General features: G+C 42.7%; 1 protein-coding gene across 3 annotated transcripts in view; it reads left to right on the top strand.

Moving 5' to 3' along the window:
• MAPRE2 (microtubule associated protein RP/EB family member 2) overlaps positions 1–16,812 on the top strand; it is a 153,568-nt gene that overhangs the window by 55,177 nt on the left and 81,579 nt on the right. Inside the window, exon 1 of one of the 3 annotated variants that reach the window (XM_059140737.1) lies at positions 3,400–3,681. The exons of the other annotated variants lie outside the window; for them this stretch is intronic. Within the exon in view, the coding sequence (XP_058996720.1) occupies positions 3,563–3,681 (119 nt within the window). The 5' untranslated portion in view covers positions 3,400–3,562. Of the gene's footprint in view, positions 1–3,399; positions 3,682–16,812 lie in introns of those variants that run through there. 3 annotated transcript variants of the gene reach the window in all.

The following is a 16,812-nucleotide window of genomic DNA, read 5'->3' as shown; positions in this document are numbered from 1 at the left end:
AACTTAATCTCCCAGCAACCGTATGAAACCAGTGTCATTACACCTCCTTTCTAGGTGAGGAAAGTGAAGAAACCAAATCTTGCAGATGCAAAGTAACTCGCTCAGGTCACACAGCCAGCGTGTAGTGAAACCCAGCGGGGGACTCCAGTAGGCTCTAGAGCCCCAGTTTTAATCATGATGCTTGATGCTTGATGAGAAGAGCCATTTCTCCATAGGGCAGTTGGAGATTTATTGTCTGCATGTATTTTATTTTAGAAACACTTAGGCACATAGGACAAAACCTCAATCCAGACTTGGATGTTCATAGATGCTTTAGCAAAGGTATTCTTTTCTATAATTGATCTATGTGACTGTCCTCACCCTGCTGAGAGGTGGGGAAACAAATGGTTTTAAACTTGCCAATTCATAGGATTATCGTCTCTTGCAATTTTGACTGACCTTGAGTAGTTCCAACTCTTGGGTAATGGTTCAGTTTTTTAACTATCCTTGCCTCTCCCTAACCCTTCTGCCAAGCCATACCAAGCCACTGATTTTAGTCTTTATTGTGCTGGGGCTAACCTTGCCCAGTTGGGGAGGGAGGTGATGGGGAGACACTCCTTGAGGTGTTATTTCTCAGAGTCTCAAATGGGAAAGGAGGTCAGAGTAAGTCCGCAAAGCCTGCGAACAAAGCTAAACCTCTCTTAACATCTCCCTTGGAGACCTGCTTTTTCCACCTTTCATCTTCTTCCTACACTCAGTCGGATTTGGAAGGGGTAGACTCTTTCCTCCCCCTTCTTGCCTTTTCTGCATTTTCCCTGTGTCCTACATCCTCATTCCCAAAGTGGAACTTGCCCTCTCCTTTTCCCTAGGGCTAAACAGGAGAATGGCTGCCAGCCTACTTGATTTATGGGAAAAGGAATGAAAACACATCTGTTTAGTATTTTTAAATTATTACCCCGGTTACCCCAGTGTCTCAGAGGGTCATCACAGGTCTCTGGAGCTCTCTGGGTCCCTCCATCGTAACATGGCTCATGGCAGTCCCAGAGAAAGATTTACAGGAGCTCTTAGATCCCTCTTTCACCTGACTCACTGCCCTTCACCTCAACCCAAGTTCTTGGCCATAGTCCTCTCTGTTTATGAGCAACTTAGACACAGTGGGAGTACTGTCTCCACAAAATAATTTGATACAGCCAATGAGCTGTACATTCAAATTCTGACAAATTTAGTCCCTATGATAATATCAGTTATGTCATATATATTACTTAACTATGAGATCATGGAGAAGTAAGCTGTACTAAAGAACCCAAAATGAGGGCGCCTGGGTGGCTCAGTGGGTTAAGCCGCTGCCTTCGGCTCAGGTCATGATCTCAGGGTCCTGGGATCGAGTCCCGCATCGGGCTCTCTGCTCAGTAGGGAGCCTGCTTTCCTCTCTCTCTCTCTGCCTGCCTCTCCATCTACTTGTGATTTCTCTCTGTCAAATAAATAAATAAAATCTTTAAAAAAAAAAAAAAAAAGAACCCAAAATGAGAGGATGTACTCTGAAAACATTAAATACTTCATTTGTAGACAGCTTTTCACCTTCAGACTATCCTAAAGAAAGGGGAAGCTTTTGTGAAAGGGAACAAATTAGTAAGGAAATTGACAACCATGGGACCAGTAACAGAAATAGAGGAACTGTAATCTTTGTAGTGATGACTACACTCTCAAGCCTCTTTAGTTCAGCCTGCAATGTATCTTTTACTTACATTTGTCTGTGTATCTTGCAAGTCTTAGTTCTGAAGTAGATTCTTACTGTATGAGGGGGGAAAGTCTCAGGTATGCTGAGATATAGATTTTAAAAAATCAACTTGTACACTATGAGTTCACTGGAAAGACAGAAAAATAAAGCTAAGATGCCCAAAAGAAGAATATGAAATAGGAAAAAAAGATCCCCTTGTTTGAGATTATCATTACCATCTGGGTTGTGAACTCTCTGATTCTAATTCTAGAAACTTGATGCCAGAAATAACTTATTACCAGGGAGATAGGCTGGAGAATTGTCGGGAATGACAAGGTTGTTTTTTGTTTGGTTTTTTAAAAATATCTATACCACAAAATGATAAAGCTGATATACCAAATAATGATGTGAAGAGATGAGCCCATATAGCCTTGTACTTTCTTTTATACCCCAGTTCTTCCCTTCTCACCCAACAGAAGGTCAGAGACCACTTTTGATAAGCAGAGAATCCTTTAAACTCTCTTCTCTCTGGAGGAAAGAAATGGATGCATCTGGGGTCTGTTGAGAGTTTATAATCTAATCCATCGACGTTGCCTAGTACTAGCAATTCTGTTCACAGCTCTTTTCACAGTGGTCATGTTGGGAGTGTACATAAAGTACTTGATTCTTACCTTGATCTATATTTATGAGCTCACATTAAATATAGATCAGTACTGTCCAATCACATTGAAAAAAGCATGTCATTTTGATGTTCCAGTTCACCACTTCCTAGCTCTGTGACCTTGAGCAAGTTACTTAATCTCACCAGTTTACTCATTTTAAAATAGGGACAATGCTAATAGTACCTGCCTCATGTCCAGTGTATTTGAAAACTACACTGCAATGATATAGAACAGCTAGAATGTTGAAAGCTTCCAAATACTAATTGAGTTTGGGCTGGTTTAATTCAAATGAAAATAAAATAAATGGCAAGGAGTTAATTATCTGTATCAAGAGGCAATTTAAGAATTTGAATGGGAAGTCTTGGGTAACCACCATCATGTTCTAAAATGGTGGCTATTTTTTATTCATTTTTTTAAAAACCCTTTGAGGATTCTTTTCTGCAGAAAATCTCATTTGCAATCTTTAATCTTCACATAATTAAAGTAAAGCCTGCACTGATTCGAAGGAAATACAGTTTCCTCGTAGGTCTTCAGGTTTGGGGCTTTTTTGGGGGAAGTGGATGCTGCTGTTGAGGGAATGGGGGAGGAAGCTGGAAATCTGAACCCCCTTAGTCTGGTACATTTTCTGGAGCAGGCCACCAGGTCTTTGTATATTTTTTTGCGACCAGACCGAGTTTAATTTGAATGCTGTAAGATCTTGGTATTGAAGGAGTTAAAGGGTCTCCCACACCCCTCTGCCTGAATCGTTCTTTTGTGTACACAGCTGCAGTTGGAGCACGGGTCGAAAAGGAAATGGTTAGAGGAAGAGCTGGTTTTCAGACGAGGCAAGTCTGTAAGGGGGGCCTGGGGTGGCCTGGGGTTTTACATGCCAGATGTAGGCCTGCCCCGGTGCCTGCCTGGAGCTGCTGGCATGGTCACGCCTCGGCCCTGTGCGAATTGAGGCGAGGTGATGAGTTAGCGGGTTGCTATGGTGACGGGGCCCGGCCACGTGACCCGGGGCTGCTGCCGGCGCTTTGACGTCAGCAGCCGGGAGGGCGGGACGCAGGAGGGCGGGGCGGGAGCCGAGCTGGGAGAAGGGAGCCAGCGAGCAGGCGGCAGGCAGGCACGGTCTGCGCGAGGAGCAGGCGAGCGGGAAGACGAGACGCAGCCACCTTCCTCACCAGCCAGCCCTCCGCGGTTTGTTCCCTTCCTCGGGAGTGCGCCAATGCCTGGTCCGACCCAAACCCTGTCCCCAAATGGCGAGAACAACAACGACATCATCCAGGATAACGGGACCATCATTCCTTTCCGGAAGCACACAGTGCGCGGGGAGCGTTCCTACAGGTAATGGGGCTGGCACCGGGCGCGGCGCCGGGCGGGGGAGCTCGGCGGGGGCGCGCGGAAATCCGGCCCGTTATATAATGGAGCGGACACTGCGCCGGGACCGGGCTGCAGACGTGCGTTCGCCCCGGCGCTTGTGATCATTTGCTGTCTGTTTTCATGTGTCATGTTGGCTATGCGCTGAGGCTTCACCAAGGCAGATGGAGAGCATTTTGTGAATAGGTTTGCTGCCTCCGAGGGGTCTCCTTCCATCTCCTCCCTTCCACGCTGATAAAAATGCAAGCAATTTTCCCCCCCTCTCCAAAGGGAGACAGGCTGTAGCACTTCCTTTCCTCCTTTCCTTTAGATTTTAAAGGAACCATTGGATAGGCTGTGCCGAGAGGCAGGGAACAGGAGGATGGCGAGAAAAATGTTTGAGCTTGCCCTGGTGTGTGTGCAGGAAAGATGGAATCCTCTAGATTAAGCTGCAGTCTGTGATGTTAAACCGCCAGATTGATGGAGCTTTGTAAGAATTCTGCTCGCTGATTGGTGCAAGGATTGACAGCAGAGGTCACGGTGTCAGACATTCGCCAAAATTTTCTCCATAGAACCCATGGTTTATTAGAAAGAGACTGGACTGCAGTGGACCTGAGGAAACCCGGGTGCCGTTATGCATTTTCTTAGGAGTTTATAGCGTCCGCATGGGTGGGGGAGCCCGCCCTTCTTTAAACAGTGGGAAGGTAATTCCTGCTATTTCGCGGAGGTTTAATTTGAGGATGGGACTGATCCTGGTCATTGTATTGTGAGCTTTTTGATTAATGAGTGGGTCTGTATGGTTGGCATCATTTTTACATTAGCATATCTGGCAATATGTTCTAGTAGATAAGCTCATTAAAATTGTTTGCATTGTTTGATAAGGATAACAATGTAATGGAGAATGCAGCTAGAGTCTAATGCAGCTCAAGGCCAGACTTGAAGGGAGACTGATAGCTTCCCTCATATTTCCTCTGAAGTTCTTTTGTACTGGGGTAGTTATTTTTAAATGTTACCTTGATAACCACTAACAATGCTTTTGCTTCAAGGCAGAGCACACATACCTCTAGAGCGCATCCTCTCAGTTAGTGAGCAACAGGAAATAACTCTTTTTTTTTTTCTTTCTTTTTTTCTTTCTTTTTTTTTTTTTTCATCTAAACGCTCCAATGGTATTGTGGGTAGAATATTCAGTGTGTGTAAATATAACATATTTGTAAAATGGGACCCAAAGCACCCCACTTCCTCTCTGACCAAAAAAACCCTATTTGCTGACTCAAAAAGAAAAATTTATAAGCAACCTTTGCCCTGCCATCTCCGGCAGTTATATAAATACTTGGAGTTAATTTTGGCTGTGCCCATGAGGTCACCAAAATCTCATGCCTTATGGTTCCAACTAATATGTTGACATGGCATCTTTACAGAGTCCAAGCGCTTGTTATTAATATAAACCAAAATTGGTCCACAACGTCTGGGACTCTCCTCTTGGAGATCCTTGTGATTGGAACATTGGGTCCCTTCTCTCCCTTACTCATCCACCTTTCCCTGTGAACATTCCAAAGCCTAAAATAGAATTTAAAAACAAAAACCCCGAGTTGCTTTTAAACCTCACTTAGTTCAACTGTCCATATAGGTAATATGATTTGAAGCCTTCATTTTGTCAGCGATTTAATCTCTGCCACATAAGTAGCAGTTGTTTTTAAGACGGAGTTCGAATTTTACCACATAGGCCAAAGGAAGTTGCTTAGTTGGGTTTTATTAGTCATATGAACAAACTTGAAATGGCGGTGGAAAATGACTTGGTTGGAAAGGTTAAATGCTACCTTTTGGTGATAAAATATTGCTTTAAAGTAAAAGCTTAGTTATCTTTTCAATTCAATCTAAGTTATTTTCATTTCCTAAATTATATCCAGTTTGTTTTCTGAGTCCCTGTAATGGTACCTGAAGTTATATGAGAGGGGAAAAAAAAAAAAAAAACTGAATTTAAAGAAAAGACCTGACTGGAGAAATTCTTAAGTCAGTAAGAGCATTATTTCATTTGTATTTTATGTAACAGGATTACTGGACACCATAGTGAGAGGTGTCATAGGTTAAATGAAGAAGGAATCCTCCAAAGTTTTATTGGTATTGTATTACACAAAGGGTGTATGCTGAGACAGACACACCTTATGTTTTCTTTGGTCTGCTCTGCTTTCAAAGTGCATGGCCAATGTAGTATAACTACCACTTATTTTTTTGAAGGGGCTTGGGGAAAGGAAAAATGTGAGACCTGTTTCTATCCAGGAAGTGTTCCATAATTATTTTGGCATCCTGAGGCTGGAATAATATTGCCATTTAATTGCTGAGGAAACTTGGAAGGTACTGTGAAAGCCCAAATAGAGAGATTTAACGAAATAAATTTTGCTTAGGTGGTGGGTCCATTATAGCCCTCAAAAATGACATGTGCTGAAGAGGTCGGTTTGAGTTCCTTGGAGGGGACAACCCAGAGCCCTGGGATGATCAAAGGGAACTCTTCCTGATTCCTTCGCTGTGTTGTAGGTAGGCCTCAAGCGGGTCCTTTACCTTTGGCCTTATTTTCTACAGTTGCTCATGGCATGTAAGATTATCTCCTTGCATTCTTACAGAGTCACTGTGAGGTTAGCTTCAAACATTTAAAACAAAGACTTTCATAAAAGATCTACATAGATACAAGAAGAATGCTGTTATTACTCTTCCAGGAGGTAACAGGTGAGGAGAGGAGAGGACACCTAGGGAATAGTACTGTTCTTTCTAGTAATGTCAGGTGACCACTCGTCCCAGCAAAAGACCTTCTTGTCATGCCATTTGCACTAGATTGTTCATGGATAAGGGTCAAATATGGTTCATGACCATATGGTTCACATATCTCACTCCAGGTATCTCTTTGTGTAAACTAAGTCCATTTGTATAGTCTGGACCAGAGAGGGTGGTTCACCATTATCGAAACCCATGCTTACTTTGATTAGAAGAGCAAGTTACCTTTAGGAAATTATCCTTCTAGTAGTAATTTCAGTCAAAGGAGGCCAGTGCAAAAATGGCTCAGCAGAGCCATGTGGATATTTCTACTGTGTGATTGCCTTCTTGGACCCAGCTTCCTCATTGCATTTATGAGCACTGGAAATCCATATATTTTAAGAGGTGCTTAAAAAACAAATGTGGCTTGGGCCATCTGAGGTGATAGTGTTTAATTCACAGAACGAATGAGTCGGGCTCTGGCTCTCCCTGGAGAAGCTACTCCCTATAGCTCTGTTTCATGCAGATGCTTGTAGGAAATGAGATTTATTAACTGGCCCTCTGCCCAGTGCATCCTTGTTTGCATACTCCAGTCTCTTAAGAATGAATGTATAAGTCCAGGGGACTATTTCCACTTGGGTGTTTGAACATGCAATACAGTAGAATATGTTTCTGAATACTAAAAACAAAAACAAAAAAACAAAAACAAAACCCCAAACCAACTTGGCCCCAGGAAATGGACTGTAAAGAAAGGCAAAACTAAAACTTAAGCCTAAGACATTGGCTCTCCCACCCAGCTTGGCCAGTTTTGAAAAATGAACTCTTAAGAAAAACAAAAAGAAATACTGTGTGTGTATAAAAGACATTTGTGAAAGTCTGTCCCATTTAACAGAGGCTGTTGTAAGGTGGCTTACTGTGATGAGAGTGTAGATTTCAGATCCCTTGCTCCCCAGGTCAGCAGCTGCAGATGGGGGGAAGTCTAGCTTCACTTGTGTGTTGCCTACATATTAGTATCATCTAGGTTTGCTGCTGTCATAGAAGTTACTAAAAATGGTGATTTTTTTTTTTTAAGATTTTATTTATTTATTTGTCAGAGAGAGAGGGAGAGCGAGCACAAGCACAAGCAGACAGAGTGGCAGGCAGAGTTAGAGGGAGAAGCAGGCTCCCTGCAGAGCAAGGAGCCAGATGTGGGACTCGATCCCAGGATACTGGGATCATGACCTGAGCCGAAGGCAGCTGCTTAACCAACTGAGCCACCCAGGTGTCCCTAAAAATGGTGATCTTGTCCTTAATATTTTTCTTTGTATTTGTAAAAATCAAAGGATTATCTGATGCTCATTAGGTGCCTATTTTTTTTTTAAGATTTTATTTATTTATTTGACAGACAGAGATCACAAGTAGGCAGAGAAGCAGGCAGAGAGAGAAGAGGAAGCATGCTCCCTGCTGAGCAGGGAGCCCGATGTGGAGCTCAATCCCAGAACCCTGGGATCATGACCTGAGCCGAAGGCAGAGGCTTTAACCCACTGAGCCACCCAGGCGCCCCTAGGTGCCTAATTTTTAACTTCTTCTCGGGATCCTTTGTCAGAACTTCTGTTAAGGGGTTGGTCTTCTGGGCACATGTGCTGAGATGCTCACCCCTACTCAGCAGTTGTTGTCACTAGTTATATCTTTTTACAGTGGGTTATCTTAGCAGAATGGTGGCTTGAGATGGTTCTCTCAATTTAGGAGGTTGATTTCCATCAGCCTTATCTTTTCTGTATTGATAGGGGACTCCCTAGAGCTGCAGTGAGTTATCCCTTAGATTAACAGAGGGGGAAATATAGAGGCTAATCTAAATATTCTATTTGGTTTAGAGAATTCGACCAATTTTCAAAAGCGTACTCTGAGGGCGCCTGGGTGGCTCAGTGGGTTAAGCCTCTGTCTTCAGCTCAGGTCATGATCCCAGCGTCTTGGTATCGAGGCCCACATCTGGCTCTCTGCTCATCAGGGAGTGTGCTTCCTCCTCTCTCTCTGTTTCTCTCTCTGCCTACTTGTGATCTCTGTCTGTCAAATAAATAAATAAAATCTTAAAAAAAAAAAAAAAAAAAGCGGACTCTGGCCAAGGTCTGTGCTAGATGGATGCCCCATAAGGCCCTTGAGTTCCGGCGAAGTCAGATGTATAAGCAACTCCTTTTGTAACAGATTTACCTTGTTGTATTTGGCTTGGCCTAGGAGTAAAAGTGGTTTGCATTTCCTTAGTCCACAGTGGCTCAAAGAAAAGAAGATACCCCCAAAGCCATTATGCTATAGGAAGCTAAACAATGCAGAAAACCAAAAATTTTGGTCTAAAGAGTATAGGCTTTAGAATCAGAATTTTCACTGGCCTAGCAAGGTACATATTGAGCAAGAGTGGAAAATAAAGCAGGGGCATTGTGAGGCAGGCAGGGTAGTCAGAACTTGGAAATTGAAGGCCACTGAAAGTTTGTTAATTGGAAAATAGCATAATAAGAACAGAAGTGCATGCTGGAGTTTATCTCCTGTTTCAGAATGGGCGTTGAGAGGAAAATGAGGGTCCTCCAGTGCCCAACCCTAGAGGGCCAGAATTCCTGGAGAATACTTGATTTGCCATGAGAGAATCCTCCACGTTACTCTGGAGATCTAGGCATATGTTCCCGCCTTGAGTCTTCTCTCCCTGAGCAGAAGCCATCAGCGCAGCTTCGCCCCATGACAGGACTTTGGTCAGCCGGTGGCTTCCGTATTTGCAGGAGCCCACTTCGTAGTCAGCTACAGAGCCTCAGGAGGTGGCTGGTGCCTGGAGCTTACGCTCTTCCAGTCCTTCCAACTCAGAAGCCGGGGTATGATACTTCATTGTGAAGGATCCTTCTGAGTCACTTAATGCCATAAAATGTGCAGAAGTAACTGAGGAAGCTTCCCGGAGCGCCCCGTGTGGTGTGGTGCTAGTTCTTTATACGGCCAGAAGGTGATCCCCTCCATGGCAGGTTCTGGAGAAGACTGAGAGTTGAATCTGGATTGAGTCGATTTGTTTACTTTGAAATTTTGTCCATTTCATTTCAAAGGAAAAATTGGCTTGTTCCTCTTCTGTGAAAACTACCTTTTTTCATATTGAAATGTTAGAATATGTATATGTTAGAGTATATGAATATCTCATAATGAAATATATATTAAATGAATATAATGTATGAAATATATAAAATTACATAATAAAATGTTAGAAAAAATATATATAGTTAGGAGAGTTTCATTCTTCCTGACTTTATTAGGCTGTGTTTCCACTCTCAGCCTCTGTGATATTGAACTGGCTGTGTCCTACTTCTCTGGAATCTTACACACTATTCCGGCAGCTCTTCTTATAACACTCCTCACATATCCCTATCAGCATCTTGTGAACCTTCTTCCTTTATTTTGTTTTTTAGATTTTCTTTTCTTTCTTTCTTTTTTTTTTTTTTTTTTTTAAGATTTTATTTATTTATTTATTTGAGAGAGTGAGAGAGAGCATGAGAAGTGAGAAGGTCAGAGGGAGAAGCAGACTCCCTGTGGAGCTGGAAACCTGATGTGGAATGTGATCCTGGGACTCCGGGATCACGACCTGAGCTGAAGGCAGTGGCTTAACCAACTGAGACACGCAGGCGCCCTAGATTTTGTTTATTTATCTGACCGAGAAAGAGAGCAGCAGCAGAGGGAGAGGGAGAAGCAGATTCCCCGCTGAGCAGGGAGCCCAATGCAGGACTCGATCCCAGAACCCTGGGATCATAACCTGAGCTGAAGGCACACGCTTAACTGACTGAGCTACCCAGGTGCCCTGAACCTTGTTTCTCAGTTTATTTTGAAATTCTGATTATCTCAGTATTTGTACTGTACCCCTTGGAATTTATATTTTTGTTGTTGAGAGGATTCTTTCAAAATGGAAACCTATAATTCACATAGGCAAAAACTGAAATTAAACACCTTTTTACCCTATAGCATAATCAAAGAAATTTCTCCTAAATGTGTTTTTGTTGAAAAGCGTCCCTGAAGGTGATTGTTTATTTTAGAGAAAATAAATAGTGGGGTAAAGGTTAAACAGTTTTATAGGCCACCAAGAATAATTTCTTAGTAGGTTACGTAAAAAAAAAAACAAAAAAACTTGTACATTTTCAGTGTCAGATCTCTCCTGGCTAATTAGAATTTTGCTCACTTGAACCAGGACAGACTTTCTTCTTCAGGCGTGATTTTTTTTTTTCTAAAAGAGCAGAAGGTGGTGGTAATGTTTACATAGGATAGTGAAGTTGATGGTTCCTATTAGTAATGCTGTCCTTTGTGTAGTTTATCCGGTAAAGAAAATGCAGCTAGAGCTCAGTCTTTGTTATGTCCAGACCTGACTTGGTTCAGGATGGAAAGTATGTCAAAAGAATCAGATTTTAGCCATGACTTGGAGCAAAAGAGGAAAAGGGCAAGAGATTTGAGAGCGGGAAGTAGGCGTTAAAAATACGTAGTGTGCATTGATAGAAATCTATAAAATTGTAATGTATTGTAGAGAATTGATCCTGGAGCTTATGGCCAGTGTCGTTGTTGCATAAGCCTGAAATTCTCTTCCAGTGCTCTTCTTCAGATTTCTGCGATCTGTTTTTGGTCTTTTTTTAAAAGTACTGTTTGGTTTTGTTTTGCTTCGCTTTAGAGACATTAATTTTTTATCTAGTGTCAGCCTATCCCGGAAAAGCCCTGAGAGGTAACTTGTCAAAATTGCCAGAGGCATGAACATGACAGGGAAGTTCTTTCAGGGTCACAGTTTTACTTTGCTTATAAATACTGGTATCCCTTTATTAAGAGCCCCCATTCCCTTCATTCCTTGCAGGGTTTGTATTTGGTGGTCAACAGATCAGGAGAAAGGAAAGCTACCAGAGTGGGCTCCACCCACCCCCCACATCTATTTCCTTTTTGTCGTTTTGAAATAACAAAACATGTTTTCAAGTTGTTGCTAATGTAGCTTTTTAAATTCCCACTTTTGGATTTTACACAATAATGGAGATTTAAGCCCAAATTCCCACAGTCCTTTAAGATTTCTATCCTTTCAGCAACCTTACTGAGTTCCTTCTCTATGCCATGCCCCACTGCTGGGCCCCCAGAGGGCAGAGATAAATAATGCCCATCCCCTCCTGGAAAAGCCTCTGGGGTACTTGACAGGAGGCATCTGAAAGGGTCGGGAGACCCACACCTGACTCTGATAAAGTAACTTTGTTCATTGATCATTTGATCATTGTCCTAATACCCAGCAGGGCTGCAGTGATTAGTCCTGTAATTTTCAGAAGCTTTCAGAAGTGGAGCATGTACCAGAAAACTGAACCTGTGTGTCCTCTGAATATAAGCTTTCACGCAGCCACAAGGCACAGGTTGCAGCATTGCTGAGTGGCCTGCATGGTCAAGTTCCTTCACCCTGACAGGAAGGCCCTTGAGAAGAGTAAAAGGCTTATCTGTTGTGACCCCCAGATTTTTATGATCTTTGGATTGACCATCACTAGTTAAAAATAGTACAGTATGCTATTATGCAAAACGGAAAATGAGAATATATATTCCCATTTACTTGATGTGCACGGAGAAACTAAGGATATAAACTAGTAATGGTGGGAACTAGACAGATAAGTCCGTGTATACCTTTTTGTTTTGTTTTGTTTTGTTTAAACTGACATTATGTAAGTGGATTGCCTAGTCAGTGGTGGTTCATTTAACAGTTTAATAGCACGAATTTTAAAAATCAGATGAGTTTGAAGTTTAACCATGAGGTTTTCCATGCTCGAGTATGTTGGAAAGCATCTCCACATATCCACGGACTGACTGAAGTCAGAGGGGCGCCTGGGTGGCTCAGTGGGTTAAACCTCTGCCTTCGGCTCAGGTCATGATCTCAGGGTCCTGGGATCGAGCCCCACATCAGGCTCTCTGCTCAGCAGGGAGCCTGCTTCCCCCTCTCTCTGCCTGCCTCTCTGCCTGCTTGTGATTTCTCTCTCTCAGTCAAATAAATTAATAAAATATATCTTTAAAGCTCAGCCTAGTGTGGGTACTACTCTCAGATTGAAACAACATCATGGGCACAAGTAAAATGTGCCCCTCCAGCAGCTGCCCCAAGAGACGCACACACAGCAACCCTCAGTCCAGATTTTGTTTCATTTTCTCCCGGGTGCACTGGAACCGCTGCCTGTGTTGATCTGTGATGTGTCCAGCCTGCTCAGTATGCTCCCTGAATATTGCACTAAGTGCAAAATAATCCTTTGAGATTTCTTTCTTGATGCCCTTTTTGAATTTTTGTTTCCTTTTCCTTGTTGGAGCACCGGCCCTGCGCATCAAGTGTGGGGCAGACCTTAAAGCTGCAGGTTACATGTCCGGGCCGTCACTCTGCCATGGTCCTCCGGCTGTCCCGGCTCTTCGTCCAGCCTCCCCCCTTCTGGAAATTATTGAGCAGTATCTGGTCTTAATGTGACCCCTGCGATAGTGCCACGCGGGCAGGAAACAGCCATCTGCATCCACAGTCCCCCCCTGCCCTGGGCCCTCACCCGCCAGTCTGGGTGAGGGCTCCGGGAATCCCCATGGAGACTGACCAATTAAGAATAAACAAAAGGGGAGCTTTGAATGCATTATCCCAGCTATAGGGACCTGCTCACCATCAATAACCATGAAATAGAAAGCTTGTGGGGCGTGTGGGCTCAATGTCTTGCTAGCAAAGGAGGAAACGGGAGAGGGGGTATTTAGCCTGTGTGGTGGGGAGGGGTGCAAACCAGGTGCAGGGGGAGGGCTTCCCAGGTGGCTGTGCTAGCCTCCTTCCTGTCCCTCCTTGCTCCCTCTCGTCTCTCCTTGCTCCCAGTTCCAGGCTACTCTGTCACCCTTTGTCTGTAATCCTCTATGACCCTTGTGGCCTCAGCCCCCAGCACGATACCTGGCATGCAGCGGATGTTAGTTAAATGTCCAAATGGAATGTGGAAAGAACTTCAGACAGATGATACTATGGCCTTCTCCCTTTATCAACCTGGTGATTTAGCTTCCGTACAGTCAGCTGCATCCTTTTAGAGTGTACGATGCAGCGAGGTTTGGCCGTGTATATGCTCTTGAAGCCTTCGCTCCCAGAAGACACCGGTTCTGTTTGTCCATTGCCTCAGGCAACCACTGCTTCACTTCGTCTCACATGGTGGTGGTAATCGCGTGCATGGTCACCATACAGTAGGTCACACTGGACATAAATGGAACCATCCAGACTGTGTTCTTCAGGATCTGACTTCTTTTACTCAGCATCATTTGGAGATTCATCCGGACTGGGTTGATCAGCAGTTTGTCCCTCTTTGCTGCGAAGTAGTCAGCCATTATCTGGCTACCCCATGTTTTGTGTATCATTCACCAGTTGATGAACATTTGGGTGGTTTCCAGTTCTTAGCAATTAGGAATAAAATTTTCGTGAATTTTCACATACTAGTCTTTGTGGGAATATATGTTTTCATTTCTCTGGGGTAGATACCTGGAAGGGGACTGGTGGCGTCCTAGTCCTAGAGTCCTATTTGAGCAACTACAAATGGCCAGAGTGGTTGTGCCGTTTCACGTTCCTGCCCACGGTGTGTGAAAGTTGCTTCACATTCCTGGCAACACTTGGTATTGTCAGTGTTCTAGATTTGGGCCATCCTCCTTACAGATGTATAGAAGTAGCACACTGAGATTTTCACGTTTTCCTGGTGATGAAGGATGTTAAGTATCTTAGGTGCTTATTGGCCTTTTGTGTATCTTGAGTGAAGTGTCTGTAGGCAGTTGCCTATTTCTTAAAATTACATGTTTTATCCTATTGTTATTAAGAGGATTGTAAAAAATTTTGGATACTGTAATCTAGTCCTAGATTTTAAGGGTTGTGGGTCTTGTGTTCTTCTTAACCTCCTTATAAACTCTTCAAGAAAAAGACTATTTGAGAGACCTGGTCCTTGTCTACAGTGCCTTTCAAGCAGTTAGTTTCCGCTCCCCGTGAGTGCATACTTGGTGATTCTATTAAAACAGATTGTTAAAAAGCAAAAGAACAGGATCATTCTTCTAGTTTAGGGGGAAAGAACAACCACTATACGTACTTCCAAAGTTGCATATGAACGAGTTAACAAGTTAATAAGAGAGCTTGGTTTTCTTTGGCATTTTGATAGCTAGGGGATGCTTTTTTAATTCTGTGGAGAAGAACCCAATAATTACGTGGATACTTTTTTCTTTATATTGTATGTCCCCTTAATGCTGGATCAAATTTTCCACTCCTGTGTTTGAGGAAAATGTATGTTGAAATGTTTTCTTCTTCAAAGGTAGCAAGAGACCATTTTCATACATAAAGATTTTTGCCCAGAGTAGTGTCTGTCTGTGTGTGTGTGTGTGTGTGTGTGTGTGTGTGTGTTTGAGAGAGAGAGGGAATTTTGGAGGCAGACATCCCCCAATTCTTCCTCAATGCATTCTCATTCTAATTTGGCAGCTTTGTGTTGCCAGTCTGACTCCTAACTTCTGGAAACCCCTAAGGAATAAGTGCCTTAAGTAGAACTGAGAAACTGGGAAGCTAATTCCTGATTTCAGGTTTACCTGAAAGGGTCAGCTGAGGGCCTTGTGATTTTTGAGAGAGTGGGGATGCTTAACTTCCAGAATCGTGGCTGCTGAAAGCCAAACTTCTTAACCATGTATGTTTCAAATCAAAAGATACTCCAAAATAGAAGGTCGTTGATGATTTCAGAAATTCCCTAGGTCTACTAGTAGATTTTGTGAGTTTAACTTATCTCATCTGTCATTTATTCATCTCATTGCAAAACCTTTGGGCCAATTTCTAGTGGAGTCGAGGCTTCCATGATGGCAGTAACGTCTTGCAATCTAGGTTACAGATGATTATTTTCTGTGTGCTGGTTGGAACTGAGCGGGTCACAGCCACTCAGATATCACTGGAGAGTTGAGCGTGTTCTTTTCACTTTAATTGAGGTTGTTCCATGAAAGGAAGCCAAATACCATTAGACAGGACATCCTGTGATTCCCTTAGTTTACGATGGCCAGGGCCAAGGACAGGACTTTTTTTTTTTTTTTTTAATATCAGATGATTTCTTATTTCCTTTTCTATTAAAGTGGGAGAACCAATGATGTTCATCTGGCTGTGAGAAGTCTAACAAACAACTGAACCTCTGCCAAAAATTACTTGAAGAGTTCTAGAACGTGAAAAAGTGTCTATGACTTTTTATGTGAGCCAACAATGACTTGGTCATTATTAGCATTTAAGTGACCACCAGTTCTGTTGTCCTAAAATAATAATTAACTGAAAAAGAGGAAATGGCCACATTAGAATTCTTACAATTAAACATGCTACTGTAAGATTTGTGGTATCGGGTACATTGTGGTCACCTCCCTATATAATGAGACGTAGTACAACTCTTACCCAGGAAGAAATAGCAAAATGTTCACAGGGGCGCCTGGGTGGCTCATTTGGTTAAACGTCTGCCTTCTGCTCAGGTCATGATCCTGGGGTCCTGGGATCCAGCCCCACGTTGGGCTTCTGCTCAGCAAGGAATCTGCTTCTCCCCTCCCTCTGTGCTCACTCTCTCTCACATGAATAAACAAAATCTTAAAAAGAAAGAAAGATGTTCACAATATGTTAAGAGAAACAAGCTGACCAGTACCAAAGTATATATGTATTGTATTGGTTTTCCAGGGCTGCTAAAAACACTATTGCCACAAACTAGGCAGCTTGAGATTTATTCCCTCAAAGTTATGAAGTCTAGAAGTCTGAAATGGTGTTGGAAAGGCTATGCTCCCTCTCGAGGCTCTGAAGGCGAATCATTCTTTGCCTCTTCCTGTCCAGTGGCCTGTGTGTTCCCTGTGGCTACCTCACTCCAGTCTCTGTCTCTGTTACCACATGACCTCCTTCCCTTTGTGTCTGTGTGTCTGTTTCCACATGTTCTTCTTAGAAGGATGCTAGCCATTGGATTTAGGGCCCTAATCCTGTATAACTTCCAACTAATTACATCTGCAAAGACTGTTCCCCAATAAGGTCATATACTAAGATTTCAAGTGGACATGAATTCTTGGGAGGGGGTGTGTCACTATTCAACATATTGTGTGTGTGTGTGTACATATACACCCATTATTATAAGTCTGTAGAAAATTCATACACCTACTCCATACTCCTTTATAAAAGAGGTCTTTAATTTTATTTCTTTGTACTTTTTCTATAGTGAAAAACATTTAATATAAAAGTATTTTTTGAAATAGCACTTTGACATCTACCTTTAAAAAGTTTTTTTTTTAACTAAGCAACTTTGAGCTTGTTTTCTTTACCTCATCAAACTAAGAGACACTTAATCTCAAAATAATCTTGTAGCATATGTACACACATAAATATGTATGTGAGTCAGTATTATATGG

Source organism: Mustela lutreola, chromosome 11 (assembly GCF_030435805.1).
Source record: "Mustela lutreola isolate mMusLut2 chromosome 11, mMusLut2.pri, whole genome shotgun sequence".
NCBI lineage: Eukaryota > Metazoa > Chordata > Mammalia > Carnivora > Mustelidae > Mustela > Mustela lutreola.
The sequence above is the reverse complement of the archived record's forward strand: the minus strand, read 5'-3'. Positions and strand labels throughout refer to the sequence as shown.